At 45.1% G+C, this 14,610-nt stretch overlaps 1 protein-coding gene across 2 annotated transcripts in view; it reads left to right on the top strand.

The window, feature by feature from the left end:
* Window positions 1-14,610, top strand: part of KDM5A (lysine demethylase 5A) — a 52,449-nt gene that overhangs the window by 31,369 nt on the left and 6,470 nt on the right. Inside the window, exons 11-24 of one of the 2 annotated variants that reach the window (XM_075855720.1) lie at window positions 2,254-2,435; window positions 2,695-2,857; window positions 3,080-3,199; window positions 3,366-3,560; window positions 3,647-3,828; window positions 4,566-4,690; window positions 5,224-5,374; window positions 8,574-8,691; window positions 8,825-9,180; window positions 9,421-9,559; window positions 9,652-9,831; window positions 10,999-11,151; window positions 12,048-12,599; window positions 12,745-12,891. In XM_075855720.1, coding sequence (XP_075711835.1) covers window positions 2,254-2,435; window positions 2,695-2,857; window positions 3,080-3,199; window positions 3,366-3,560; window positions 3,647-3,828; window positions 4,566-4,690; window positions 5,224-5,374; window positions 8,574-8,691; window positions 8,825-9,180; window positions 9,421-9,559; window positions 9,652-9,831; window positions 10,999-11,151; window positions 12,048-12,599; window positions 12,745-12,891 — 2,763 coding nt within the window. Of the gene's footprint in view, window positions 1-2,253; window positions 2,436-2,694; window positions 2,858-3,079; window positions 3,200-3,365; window positions 3,561-3,646; window positions 3,829-4,565; window positions 4,691-5,223; window positions 5,375-8,573; window positions 8,692-8,824; window positions 9,181-9,420; window positions 9,560-9,651; window positions 9,832-10,998; window positions 11,152-12,047; window positions 12,600-12,744; window positions 12,904-14,610 lie in introns of both variants that reach the window. The other variant, XM_075855719.1, reaches the window with a different exon arrangement.

A 14,610-nucleotide genomic window follows, 5' to 3' on the forward strand; every position in this document is an offset into this window, starting at 1 on the left:
GAGGATAGTAAGACCAACAAGTGCATGTCCAACTTCGTGAACTAGTTTACACTTTTTATTTAATTATTTTTGTATAGTTGAGTCACTGTATACATACATTACTTATCCTGTACTGATCCTGAGTTATATCCTGTATTATACACCAGAGCTGCACTCACTATTCTGCTGGTGGAGTCACTGTGTACATACTTACATTACATTACTTATCCTGAACTGATCCTGAGCTACATCCTGTATTACACTCCAGAGCTGCACTCCCTATTCTGCTGGTGGAGTCACTGTGTACATACATTACATTACTTATCGTGTACTGATCCTGAGTAACATTCTGTATTATACTCCAGAGCTGCACTCACTATTCTGCTGGTGGAGTCACTGTGTACACACATTACATTACTTATCCTGTACTGATCCTGAGTTACATCCTGTATTATACTCCAGAGCTGCACTCACTATTCTGCTGGTGGAGTCACTGTGTACATACATTACATTACTTATCCTGCACTGATCCTGAGTTATATCCTGTATTATACTCCAGAGCTGCACTCACTATTCTGCTGGTGGAGTCACTGTGTACATACATTACTTATCCTGTACTGATCCTGAGTTACAGCCTGTATTATACTCCAGAGCTGCACTCACTATTCTGCTGGTGGAGTCACTGTGTACATACATTACTTATCCTGTACTGATCCTGAGTTACATCCTCTATTATACTCCAGAGCTGCGCTCACTATTCTGCTGGTGGAGTCACTGTGTACATACATTACATTACTTATCCTGTACTGATCCTGAGTTACATCCTGTATTATACTCCAGAGCTGCACTCAATATTCTGCTGGTGGAGTCACTGTGTACATACATTACATTACTTATCCTGTACTGATCCTGAGTTATATCCTGTATTATACTCCAGAGCTGCACTCACTATTCTGCTGGTGGAGTCACTGTGTACATTACATTACTTATCCTGTACTGATCCGGAGTTACATCCTGTATTATACTGCAGAGCTGCACTCACTATTCTGCTGGTGGCGTCACTGTGTACATACATTACATTACTTATCCTGTACTGTTCCTGAGTTACATCCTGTATTATACTCCAGAGCTGCACTCACTATTCTGCAGGTGGAGTCACTGTGTACATACATTACATTACTTATCCTGTACTGATCCTGAGTTATATCCTGTATTATACTCCAGAGCAGCACTCACTATTCTGCTGGTGGAGTCACTGTGTACATACATTACATTACTTATCCTGTACTGATCCGGAGTTATATCCTGTATTATACTCCAGAGCTGCACTCACTATTCTGCTGGTGGAGTCACTGTGTACATACATTACATTACTTATCCTGTACTGATCCTGAGTTACATCCTGTATTATACTCCAGAGCTGCACTCAATATTCTGCTGGTGGAGTCACTGTGTACATACATTACATTACTTATCCTGTACTGATCCTGAGTTATATCCTGTATTATACTCCAGAGCTGCACTCACTATTCTGCTGGTGGAGTCACTGTGTACATTACATTACTTATCCTGTACTGATCCGGAGTTACATCCTGTATTATACTGCAGAGCTGCACTCACTATTCTGCTGGTGGCGTCACTGTGTACATACATTACATTACTTATCCTGTACTGTTCCTGAGTTACATCCTGTATTATACTCCAGAGCTGCACTCACTATTCTGCAGGTGGAGTCACTGTGTACATACATTACATTACTTATCCTGTACTGATCCTGAGTGACATCCTGTATTATACTCCAGAGCTGCACTCACTATTCTGCTGGTGGAGTCACTGTGTACATACATTACATTACTTATCCTGTACTGATCCTGAGTTATATCCTGTATTATACTCCAGAGCTGCACTCAATATTCTGCTGGTGAAGTCACTGTGTACATACATTACATTACTGATCCTGAGTTACATCCTGTATTATACTCCAGAGCTGCACTCACTATTCTGCTGGTGGAGTCACTGTGTACATACATTACTTATCCTCTACTGATCCTGAGTTACATCTTGTATTATACTCCAGAGCTGCACTCACTATTCTGCTGGTTTCATAGCTGAAATCTCCCAGCATTCCCCTTGTTCAGCGTCCGCACACAGCTTGGTCTTTTGATTTAAATTTTGAGATTAGTTTAAGACAAGTAAAGAAGTGTAATTGACACACTCACGTGATTTACAATGGTTACTAATGCTGTGGTTTCACACAATTTCTTCCCTTTACAGGATTATGCCCAATGTGGTTGGAATCTGAACAACATGCCCGTTCTAGAGCAATCTGTTCTCACTCACATCAACGTGGACATCTCTGGCATGAAGGTGCCCTGGCTATACGTGGGCATGTGCTTTTCTTCTTTTTGTTGGCACATCGAGGACCATTGGAGTTACTCCATTAATTACCTGCACTGGTATGTTTCATGCAATTCTGTAAAAGGGTTGCATTAGATTAGAAAAAAAATGTCTGCAGACTTCCATTAAATGCTCCACTCTCATCCATGGGGGTGTTGCAGCTCAGCCCTATCCATGTGAATGTGTCTGAGCTGCAATACCATAGACAGGCGACTGGCGCAGTTTCTGGAAGAACACACATGTCGTTCTGATCTACGTTAAGGGGCCCCCTTGTCTCGTGTGACCTGTTAACAGTCTCTTCATTCTTCCTCTTCTCAGGGGAGAACCCAAGACGTGGTACGGAGTTCCTTCCCATGCTGCCGAGCAGTTGGAAGATGTCATGAGAGAACTGGCTCCGGAACTGTTTGAGACCCAGCCTGACCTATTACACCAGCTAGTGACCATCATGAACCCCAACGTGCTGATGGAACACGGAGTACCCGTGAGTACAATCCTCTGCGGCTTATATACGATTTGTCTAACTCTATAAATAAATGCTCAGGCCGTAGAGAACTTTCTTGATTCATCACTTGCTCCACCATTGCCCAGATTTGGATTGCAACCCAGTTTGCTGCAGGGCAGTGTAGAGGGAGACCTCATAGCTATGCAGTGGTGCCATATATGCCACCATACCAATGACCTTAATGTACACTTTAATTTTCAGGTTTACAGGACCAACCAATGTGCAGGGGAGTTTGTGGTCACTTTCCCCCGTGCGTATCACTCCGGCTTTAACCAAGGATACAACTTTGCGGAGGCTGTTAACTTCTGCACTGCTGACTGGGTATGTAGGGCACAAAGTATTTCTCTAGTAAGATCCTTGAATATCCACCTGTAATCGTTAGTTTTTTTTCTATATACATTCTGGCACCGACTCTCCCCGCTGCACACGTGTGTAAATTATATTGTGTATATGCGCAAACTTTTTTTCTTTTTCCTCTTTCTGCCAGCTTCCCATTGGACGCCAGTGTGTCAATCATTATAGGAGACTGAGAAGACACTGTGTATTTTCTCACGAAGAGTTAATCTTCAAAATGGCCACAGACCCAGAGTGCTTGGATGTTGGCTTGGCAGCTGCAGTATGCAAAGAGATGTCTGTAATGATTGAGGAGGAGAGCAGGGCACGGGACAATGCCCTACAAGTGGTAAGGACTAGCTGCTTTGTTTTCCCGTCATGCCCATTGCATGTGTTTTGTTTGCCAGATCTAAGAGTGGTTACTATCTCTCACAGGGGATCCAGCAGTCAGAAGAAGAAGTCTTTGAGCTGGTCCCAGATGATGAGAGGCAATGTTCCTCCTGCAGAACCACCTGTTTCCTCTCCGCTCTGACATGCAGTTGCAACTCGGATCGACTTGTCTGCCTGCATCATGTAGAGGACCTGTGTACGTGCCCCATGCAGAACAAGTGTCTCAGGTGAGGACTGAAAGAAGGTTGTAGATGCACATCAAATCCGTAGTGATATATGTCCCAATAAATCTCATTAAATTACATCTGGGTGTCACATAAAGCCTATCCATTTACTAGAGAGCAGCGGTGACATCACTGAGAATGCAGCCTATCCATTCACTAGAGAGCAGCGGTGACATCACTGAGAATGCAGCCTATCCATTTACTAGAGAGCAGCGGTGACATCACTGAGAATGCAGCCTATCCATTCACTAGAGAGCAGCGGTGACATCACAGCCAATGCAGCCTATCCATTCACTAGAGAGCAGTGGTGACATCACTGAGAATGCAGCCTATCCATTCACTAGAGAGCAGCGGTGACATCACAGCCAATGCAGCCTATCCATTCACTAGAGAGCAGCGGTGACATCACTGAGAATGCAGCCTATCCATTCACTAGAGAGCAGTGGTGACCTCACAGCCAATGCAGCCTATCCATTCACTAGAGAGCAGCGGTGACCTCACAGCCAATGCAGCCTATCCATTCACTAGAGAGCAGTGGTGACCTCACAGCCAATGCAGCCTATCCATTCACTAGAGAGCAGCGGTGACCTCGCAGCCTATCCATTCACTAGAGAGCAGCGGTGACCTCACAGCCAATGCAGCCTATCCATTCACTAGAGAGCAGCGGTGACCTCGCAGCCTATCCATTCACTAGAGCCGCACCATGTTTAATACTTTCCTTCCCTTCTTGTTAACATTAGGTACCGATATTCACTTGAAGATTTCCCTGCTCTTCTGTACGGAGTGAAGTCACGTGCCCAGTCGTATGATACATGGGTCAGCCGGGTAACGGAAGCCCTGACAGCCAGCCTGAATCACAAAAAAGGTGAGTCAGTGCATTCAAAAATGAGCTTTTACAATGAGTAGCTATAAAGAGCTCTGTGATAAGTGCCCGGCCTTAGTGACAACAATAATGGCTACGCTTCTTTTTCCCATGAAACGTTAAGATGTTTCCAATTTCCGTTTGAGACTATTGAACCTTTGGTGATGAAAGTGCATGGCGGGTCCGGTGAAGACTCGATGTCTCACAGACCTTATATCTGCTGTTTGTGGCCTCCCTGGGTTAGCGTCATGATTGTATGTATTTCTCATTTGTTTCCTATTGCTGTTTAGAGGATGAGTGGAAACTGGGCTGTAGTGCCACCTTTTTCCTTAGGATCGCTTTTTGGAAGTTTTGCCTCTGTTGACTTAGGACCTTTGAGGACTCAAATGTAAATATCTCCATGACTTAGACACACCATGTTACATAGAAAATTAGTTCCCTGAGGTCTTCGTGCTATTATCTGCTCTAATATGATTTTTTTATTTTTTTTTGCATCCCTTTTTTGAACTAATGGTTCGCTTTGATCTTCTTTGCAGACATCATCGAGTTGAAGGTCATGCTGGAGGATGCCGAGGACCGGAAGTTCCCAGAGAATGATCTGTACCGAAGGCTCAGAGACTCCGTAAAAGAGGCCGAGACCTGCGCGTCTGTTGCTCAGCTGCTTCTAACCAAAAAGCAGAAACACAGGTGAGATTCTCTGTCCGTCAAATTTTTTTCGTCAGTAGTCACAGAAGGAAAGTGCTGGGGAGCTGTATGATGGGGCTGCTGCAGAAATGTACACCGTCCGCCAAAACCACTGACATGTGAAGGGAATAACATTGATGGTCTCGCTACAATGGCGCCTGACAATGGGTGGAATATATCAGGCAGCAAGTCAACAGTCCGTTCTTGTAGTTGATGTTTTGGACGTAGGAAAAATGGGCAAGTATAAAGCCAGTTGCACACGACCGAGTGCCATTCGGGCCATTTTTACAGCATCCAAGTAGTACCTGATTAGTTTTCACGGACCCATTCACTTGAGCGGGTGAATCGGGTCCGTGAAAAGATGGGACATGTCCCAGCTTACCACAGATCACAGACGGGACCCGGCCGGCACACAACAGTCGTGCGCATTAGGCATAAGGATCTGATCAAAAATTGTGTTGGTGAGATGATTGGTTTAGCGCATCGCCATAATGGCAGGTCTTGGGAGTTCCCGGTATACAGTGGTTAACACCTAGCAAAAGTGCTCCAAGGAAGGCCAATCCCTGACTGGCGACAGAGTCATGGACATCCAAGGCTCATTGATGCTGGTGAGGAGTGAAGGCCAAACTCACAGAAGAGCAGCTACTGTACCACAAATTGCTGAGAAAGTTACTGCTGGCTATGATAGAAAGATGTCGGAACACGCAGAGCATCGCAGCTCGCTGCATATGGGGCTGTGTAGCTGCAGACCGGTCGGAGTGCCCATGCCGACCCCTGTCCATCACCTACAGTGGGCACGTGAGCATCAGAACTAGAGCCTGGAGCAATGAAATAAGGAGGCCTGGTCTGAGCAATCGCCTTTTATTTGAAATCATGTGGACGGCCGGTGCGTGTGCGTCCATTACCTTGGATAGAGATGGACCCGGATGCATTATGGGAAGAAGACGAGCCGGCTGAGGCAGTGTGATGATCTGGGACACCTTGTATCCAGACATTCTTGTGGATATGACACGTACCACCTACCTAAACATTGTTGTAGACAACTACCCTCCTCCATGGCAGCGATATTCCCTAACGGCAGTGGTTTGAGGAATATGACAGAGTTCAAAGTGTTGTCTCCAAAAAAAAAAAATATATATATTTTAAAAAAAAAGTGCATTCCATGGAGGCGTCACCTCCCAACTTAAAGGATCTGCTGCTAGCGTCTAAGTGCCAGAAACCACAGGACACCTTTTGGAGGGCTTGTGGAGTCCATGCGTCGAAGAGTCAGAGCTGTTTTGGCGGCACGAGGTGGTTTTAAAGAGGATCTGTCACTAGTTTAGTAACGCCCTATCTCTTAGCTAATCTAATAGGCGCTGTCACACTGATAATAATAGTGAAAATTGTGTCCCAAAAAGTCTATTTTAAAAGTTGAGGTTTTTTTCTAAATATGCAAATGCAGCTGTACTAGACAAGTAGGAGGTAACAGCAGCGATTCTTCTGCGGTGGAGCTCCTCCCATCCTCACGCTGTCCAATCAGCATTAAGCTACTTCACACAGTGTGAGAGACAGGCTGGAGGGAAGGGGGACCACTTCAAATAGCCAGATCTCCGGCTGTAGGACCACCTAGGACAGCGGTTCTGGTGGCATATGAAAGAGGAGATTCTTTCATTTGGCACCAGTATCGCAGTTCTAGCAGTGGAACAACCGGTGAGATCACCAGTTAAAACCACAGTCGGGAATGGAAGCTGTATACTATATGATCATACTGTGTTGCTGTACATGGAAAAGGATTGGACAGCGTCCTACAGAAAACATTACACAGATTGAAAAGAAAGTCCCCTCCTATTTGGCAAGAATATCCAGATTAGCATATTTAGAAAAATGCTCATAACTTTGCAAATAATAAACGTTTTTGAAAAAAAAATCATGACCGCAGCATCTGAAGCGTTGAAAAGAGGGGGGCAGCCCCCTCCGACAGCACATCGGCGCCCCCACAATGTGATCGGGGAGCGCCGGTGGTTGTCAATGCAGCCCGGGGGCCTAATGAAGGCCCCCAGGTCTGCCTTTTATCTGCCTCTCTTAAGCCGTGTGTCTGGCACAGCTTAACAGAAGCCTGGGGGGGGGGGGGGGGGCTTAATAAATGGTGTCAAAAAACAACTTTAATAAAGTTATTAGTAGTGAAAAAAATGAACCTTTTCCCAAACCTTTTCCTTTAATGCAAAAAAGAAAAAAATTGGTATCGCTGCGTCCGTAAAAGTCTGAACTATTACAACATACCATTATTTAACTCGCATAGAACGCAGTAAAAAGCAAAAAATTGAAAACGGCAAAATCGCTATTTTTGGTCACCTTAGATCGCAAAAAAATATGTAATAAAAAGTGATCAAAAAGTTGTACGTACCAAAAAATAGGACCATTAAAAACTACAGCTCGTCCCGCAAAAAATAAGCCATCACACGCTCAATCCACGGAAAAATAAAAAAGTTACGGCTCTCGGAATGTGGTGAAACAAAACGATATTTTTTTTTTTTTTGTAACAAAGTTGTTTTTTTTTTTTTTTTTTTTTAAAGTAATAATATATATAAAAAAAAAACTATTATAAACTTGGTATCGCCGTAATCGTATTGAGCCGCAGAATAAAGTTAAGTTGTCGTTTTTACCGCACAGTGAAAGCCGTAAAAACAAAAATCAATGTAGGAATCTGTTTTTTCCAATTTCCGCCCGCAAATAAATTTTTTGCAGTTTCCCAGTACATTATATGGTGCAATTATAAACTACAACAACTCCGGGGAGTGGAAAAAAAAAAAAAAAAAAATGGCTCTGTCCTTAAGGTGTTAATGATATGCCCGTATGCTGTATAGTATGAACTGGGTTGATATCCGGGTTATGCCATCAGGACAAGCCTTCCTAAATCAAAGCCTTCCTGGCAAGCGGGTCCGGCTCTTGTGCCCTCCTGTGATCAGCTGTGGACGGCAACACCTTTCCTGCAAGGTTTACATATTATTACACAGCACCCGTTTAGATGAATGGGCGACCATGTAATACAGTATTGTGCCGAGCCCTGATAGGACATATGGACAGGTCTTGATAGGACAACCCCTCTAAGACTTTGTGAGGATACACGGGCAGCTCTGAAGGAACTTTTAATGAAGAGTAATCGGATGTCGGCTACAATGCTGCTTTTTGTAACTTTAACTTACTTGTCGACTTGTTTCCACAGTAAGCTGAGCCAAGACTCCGGGAAGACTCGTACAAAACTCACTATGGAAGAACTTAAAGCCTTTGTCCATCAGCTGTTCAGCCTGCCTTGCATCCTCACGCAGGCCCGGCAGGTGAAGGTAAGTTTATCTAGAGAGCGAGATTCTTCTTTATGGTATTTCTATCAAAGTTTATTGTAAACTTGCTGAATAGTTTTCTGTCTTTTCTATATGGGGGTAGATTTACGTCACTGTTTCTGTTCTTTCTACATAGAATCTGCTGGATGACGTGGAGGAGTTCCATGAACGTGCACAGGAGGCAATGTCTGATGAAGTGCCAGACTCCAGCAAGCTACAAGCTCTCATCGATATGGGATCCAACCTGTATGTGGAGCTACCAGAGCTACCGCGGTTAAAACAAGAGCTGCTGCAGGCGCGGTGGCTGGACGAGGTGCGCCAGACTCTTTCTGACCCCCATAAGGTCACTTTGGATGTCATGAAGAAGTTGATAGATTCGGGGGTGGGTCTGGCTCCTCATCATGCTGTAGAGAAAGCAATGGCTGAACTTCAGGAAATGCTCACCGTGTCCGAGAGGTGGGAGGAGAAAGCTAAAGTCTGTCTGCAAGCGAGGTGAGTGACCATAAAACCGCTTTCTATAGTGGAACATGCTGCATTGTGGGAGAATTATATACAGTGTTGTATATTGGTACAGTTTAACGCCATCTTTGGAGTAGAATATTAGCAAATACTAGAATTCAGTCCAGCAAGAATAGTCGCGGAGTATTGACAGCACGACGGCCTGTTTTTTACAGCTTGCTAGCTATGCGTCTTTAACATTTAATACATGATGATCCTGTCTGTCTCTTCTAGGCCGCAGCACAGTGTACCCAGTCTTGAAGGCATCCTGGCAGAGGCGAAGAACATCCTGGCTTATCTGCCTAACGTGTTGGCGCTGAAGGAAGCTCTGCAGAGAGCCAAGGACTGGACCTCAAAAGTTGAAGCCATTCAGGTAGACCGTTACCAAATCTGTTTTAGCACATCTGCTTGTACTGTATTTCATAGACTTGATATATATTGGTATTTGTTCTTGTCCCTTTGCAGAGTGGCAGTCACTATGCATACCTGGAGCACCTGGAGTGTTTGCTGAGCAAGGGCCGTCCTATCCCTGTGCGTCTAGATGCCCTCCCACAGCTGGAATCTCAGGTGGCAGCAGCTCGATCCTGGAGGGAGCGCACTGGCAGGACTTTCTTGAAGAAGAATTCAAGCTACACACTACTACAGGTGAGGAGAGAAATGTTCATATTGACTTGTACCCAGTTTGCCTGAATTGGCACCAAGTTAAAGGGGATATTTCCTGGTGCCAGTGACTTACTTGGCTGCATCCACAGAACCGTTTTTGTTAAGATGCCGTGGGTGAGACCATGTGAGTATACTCAGCCAGTCACCCGTGAGGGATTCATTATTCATATAGTGGGCGTTCTCAGGAGAATCCGTTGGCTTGTTTCTATATGGGTGTCAAATACATAATTTAAAGAAATTGTCACCATAACTGATCATCTTTAAAGGGTAACTAAACTTTCAGGAAACTTCTGACATGTCAGTTGGGGTCCAAGCACAGAGACCCGAACCAATCGCTAAAACGAACCGGCAGAAGTGCTCGGGCGAGTGCTGAGCCGCTAAGTTTCTGATCGGCTATCCGAGAAAAGACGATGTAACGGTGTACAGGGCCATAGACTTTTTATTGAGTCCGTACACCGTTACATCGGCTTTCCGAGAAAAGCCGATCAGAAACCAAGCGGCTCAGGACTCACTCGAGCGCTTTAGCGATCGGTGGGCATCTCAGTGCTTGGATCTCCACCAATCAAAACTTCTGAAATGTCGCTATGACGTGTCGGAAGTTTTTTTTAACATTTAGTTACCCTTTAAAAGGAGTCCTTTAGGAGGTTTTTACGCTACCAAACGGCTGACACCGCTCAATCGCTTTAGTGTAACGAATTAGGAAAATCCGTCTTGAAGATGTTAATGCATTCGTGTAAAAAATGTTTTATTCTGCCACGCGCCATAACCACCGACCCAGGAAGTGTCCTCATCTAGCGCAACTGCTCCCCTCTACTATGCAATTGATTGAAGACTCTGCATGACGATGAAGACAAGCAGAGCCGTCAATCAACTGTATACAAGATGGGAGGGGTTTGAGGCGCCAGATGCTGGACTTTCCTGGTTCGGTATATGCAGCGCCGCGGCAGAAGAAAACTTGTTTTTTTACACTAATGCATTAACATCTTCAAGGCTGGTCTGTTCCTAGTTCGTTACCCGACAGCTACCCAGGGGTGTCAGCTGTTTGGCAGCATAAAACCTCCTGACGGACTATGAAATGTAAACGTATTTGTTATGTCACATGTTGACACTGATTGAATTTTTCTTTTGACCGTCTCTTGTTTTACGTAGGTTCTCAGCCCCCGTAGTGATATCGGAGTTTACGGAAGCGGGCGTAATAAGAGGAAGAAAGTGAAGGAGCTGATGGAGGAAAAAGACTTGGATCTGGATTCTATGAGTGAACTAGAAGAGTCGCAGGAGGAGCCGCGAGACACTGCCTCTGTGGTAATGGAGTCTAGAGATATAGGAGTTCGGCCTCATGCCCACGACCGTAGCCATGTGCACGGCTGTGATTTTCGGGTCGACTGGCAGTGGAGTGTCACCCGCGAGCCACCCACAAATCGCGGGCCGTGCACTTGGCCGCGTCCATTATTTTCTATGAGCCTGGACTGCAGAACACGGCCGTAATAAGACATGCCCGTTCTTTCTGCGGTCCTGGGTCATGCACGGACTGTGGAAACCACGGTCGTGTGCATGGCCCCATAGGAATGAATGGGGCTGCAATTCTCCCGTGGATTTTCGGGGGGAATTGCGGCCGCAAAGTACGTTTGTGTGAATGGGGCCTTACTTGTTCGGTGTTGTAAGGACATGGAGCTGCTGAACAAGTGAATTCATGAGTGTTTACTAAATCATTTACTCTTTTGACGGGTTTGATAGTCACACAATTTACTACAGGCAGTTACTACCATCGTGCGATAATATGATCTATACAGTTTAGGATCCATTAATGAACGCTTGACTTTCGTGGGATCCTTTTTAAAGGGAAAAATGTGCGCCCAATGACCTCCGCAGATATGGAAGGGGTGAGGGCAAAGCTTGATCTGTGATTGCCAATAACTTGATCAGACGTGAGCTTTTTTTTTTGAGCTTCATTATAATGTAATGATTGAACACTGACCCTTTCAGAAATGGGATCCTACAACTAAAAGTCATCCATTTGGCCAGCGCCAGAGCGGGCTCCCCATAGACATATCTAAGGTTAGAGACCGATCTTAATAGAAACGTCAGATGAAGGAGGAGCGTTAGCGCCACTTTCAATTAGTGAATTTGATCTTATTATGGTGGTAACTGTATAAAGGAAGGAGCTTGTATTGTAACTCTGGTCTTGTCTTCCCATACAGGTTGCATTATTTAAGGATTTGGAGCACAAAGAGGTGGATTCTATGCGTTCACTGCGGGCTGCTAACCTGGCCAAGATGGCGATGGTGGATCGTATCGAAGAGGTCCGTTTCTGCATATGCCGCAAAGCTGCTAGCGGCTTTATGTTACAGTGTGAGCTGTGCAAGGACTGGTTCCACAGCACGTGCGTCCCCCTGCCCAAAACCAGCTCCCAGAAAAAAGGCAGCAGTTGGCAATCAAAGGACGTCAAGTTCCTATGCACGCAGTGCATGCGTTCTCGGCGGCCGCGGTTGGAGACGATCCTCTCACTGCTGGTGTCACTGCAGAAACTGCCAGTGCGGCTACCTGAGGGCGAAGCGTTGCAGTGCTTAACGGAACGTGCCATGAGCTGGCAGGACCGGGCACGGCAATCCTTGGCCACAGAAGAACTGTCTTGTGCTCTGGCCAAGCTTTCTGTGCTGAGCCAGCGTATGGTGGAGCAAGCTGCAAGGGAGAAGACTGAGAAGATCATTAGTGCGGAGCTACAGAAAGCTGCAGCTAACCCTGATCTGCAGGTGAGCACCATTAAAACCTCACTGAATACATCATTTGGCTTGTATGTATCTTGGGGGGAGTGTAACCAATCAGATCTGTACATTTCTTCCTTCTGCTTATTAGTTTCTCTAAAATTGTCTTTGTCCCACCGCCTTGGTCTTGTAGGGTCACCTGCCCATTTTCCAGCAAGGTTCCTTCAGTCGGGGAATGTCCAGCGTGGCCTCTTCTCCACAACAACCTTTAGACTACTATGATGAGGAGACGGACTCTGACGAGGATATCAGAGAAACATACGGTTATGATGTAAAGGTGGTAAGCAGCATGGTAATGACCTTTAAAGATCCATTCAATTGTAAAGTCTGAGAATATGTCTCTAAAGGGGTTTTCCCATCAGAGAGATTTATGACATCCACAGGATTTGTGTCCACACTTCTCGCTGAGCTACGCTGTTTCCTTAAGTCCCATAGAACTGAATGGTAGTTGCGGAAACAGCGCTGCTCGCATGCTACGCTGCTTCCATAACGGCCATTCACTACAGAGGTGGGACCCGCATCTATCTGACATTTGACATCTCCTTTGGATATGTCACAAATGTCTCTGTTGGGAAAACCCCTTTAAGTCAAACTTCATCTTCCTTGAATATTTGACACAGTGGCCCAATATGCTGGGTAACTTAGATTTTTCGGCTCTGTTCACGCTGTGCTTGAGTCTTCTGTCAGAGGTATATCAGCAGGAATTCCCGACGTATACCTCCAATGGAAGGCTACAATGTATACCACTATATACTCATACCGTGACATACATCATTTGTATAGGGTCTCATTGTAAAAAAAAGTATATTGCATGGCATACATTTGTTTTTTTGTTTTTTTAATTGTATCCCTCTTTATAAAATGGCGTAGTCTATTACTAAATAAAAAAAAAGTTAAGTTATTCCAATGCATTCCGGCATGGCATATGCCAAAAATGATTTGAGGAACTATATACAGGATTATGTGACAGATAATAGTATTATACTTGACAGCACGGTTTTAAGAAGGACAGAAGTTGTCAAACCAACCTGATCTGTTTTTATGAAGAGGTGAGCAGAAGCCTAGACAGAGGGGCCGCTGTGTATATAATGATTATATGAGAGGTGAGCAGAAGCCTAGACAGAGGGGCCGCTGTGTATATAATGATTATATGAGAGGTGAGCAGAAGCCTAGACAGAGGGGCCGCTGTGTATATAGTGTTTATATGAGAGGTGAGCAGAAGCCTAGACAGAGGGGCCACTGTGGATATAGTGTTTATATGAGCGGTGAGGAGTAGCCTAGACAGAGGGGTCGCTGTGGATATAGTGTTTATATGAGAGGTGAGGAGTAGCCTAGACAGAGGGGTCGCTGTGGATATAGTGTTCATATGAGGGGTGCGCAGAAGCCTAGACAGAGGGGTCGCTGTGTATATAATGATTATATGAGGGGTGAGGAGAAGCCTAGACAGAGGGGCCGCTGTGTATATAATGATTATATGAGGGGTGAGCAGAAGCCTAGACAGAGGGGCCGCTGTGCATATAGTGTTTATATGAGAGGTGAGCAGAAGCCTAGACAGAGGGGCCGCTGTATATATAATGATTATATGAGGGGTGAGGAGAAGCCTAGACAGAGGGGTTGCTGTGGATATAGTGTTTATATGAGAGGTGAGCAGAAGCCTAGACAGAGGGGCCGCTGTATATATAATGATTATATGAGAGGTGAGCAGAAGCCTAGACAGAGGGGCCGCTGTATATATAATGATTATATGAGAGGTGAGGAGAAGCCTAGACAGAGGGGCCGCTGTTCCATGTAAAACCCCCTCAAAAAACAAGGGGGCGCTCACTCCATCTGGAGAAAAAAGGTTCAATCTGCAGAGGCGACGTCTTCTTTACTATGAGAACTGAGAATCTATGGAATAGTCACCGCAGGAGCTGGTCGCAGCAGGGACAGGAGATGCTGCAAAAAATACAAAGATCATTTCCTAGAACAAAAAAATATCAGCTCCTGTGTGTAGAAATGT

Source organism: Rhinoderma darwinii, chromosome 3 (genome assembly GCF_050947455.1).
Source record: "Rhinoderma darwinii isolate aRhiDar2 chromosome 3, aRhiDar2.hap1, whole genome shotgun sequence".
Classification (NCBI taxonomy): domain Eukaryota; kingdom Metazoa; phylum Chordata; class Amphibia; order Anura; family Rhinodermatidae; genus Rhinoderma; species Rhinoderma darwinii.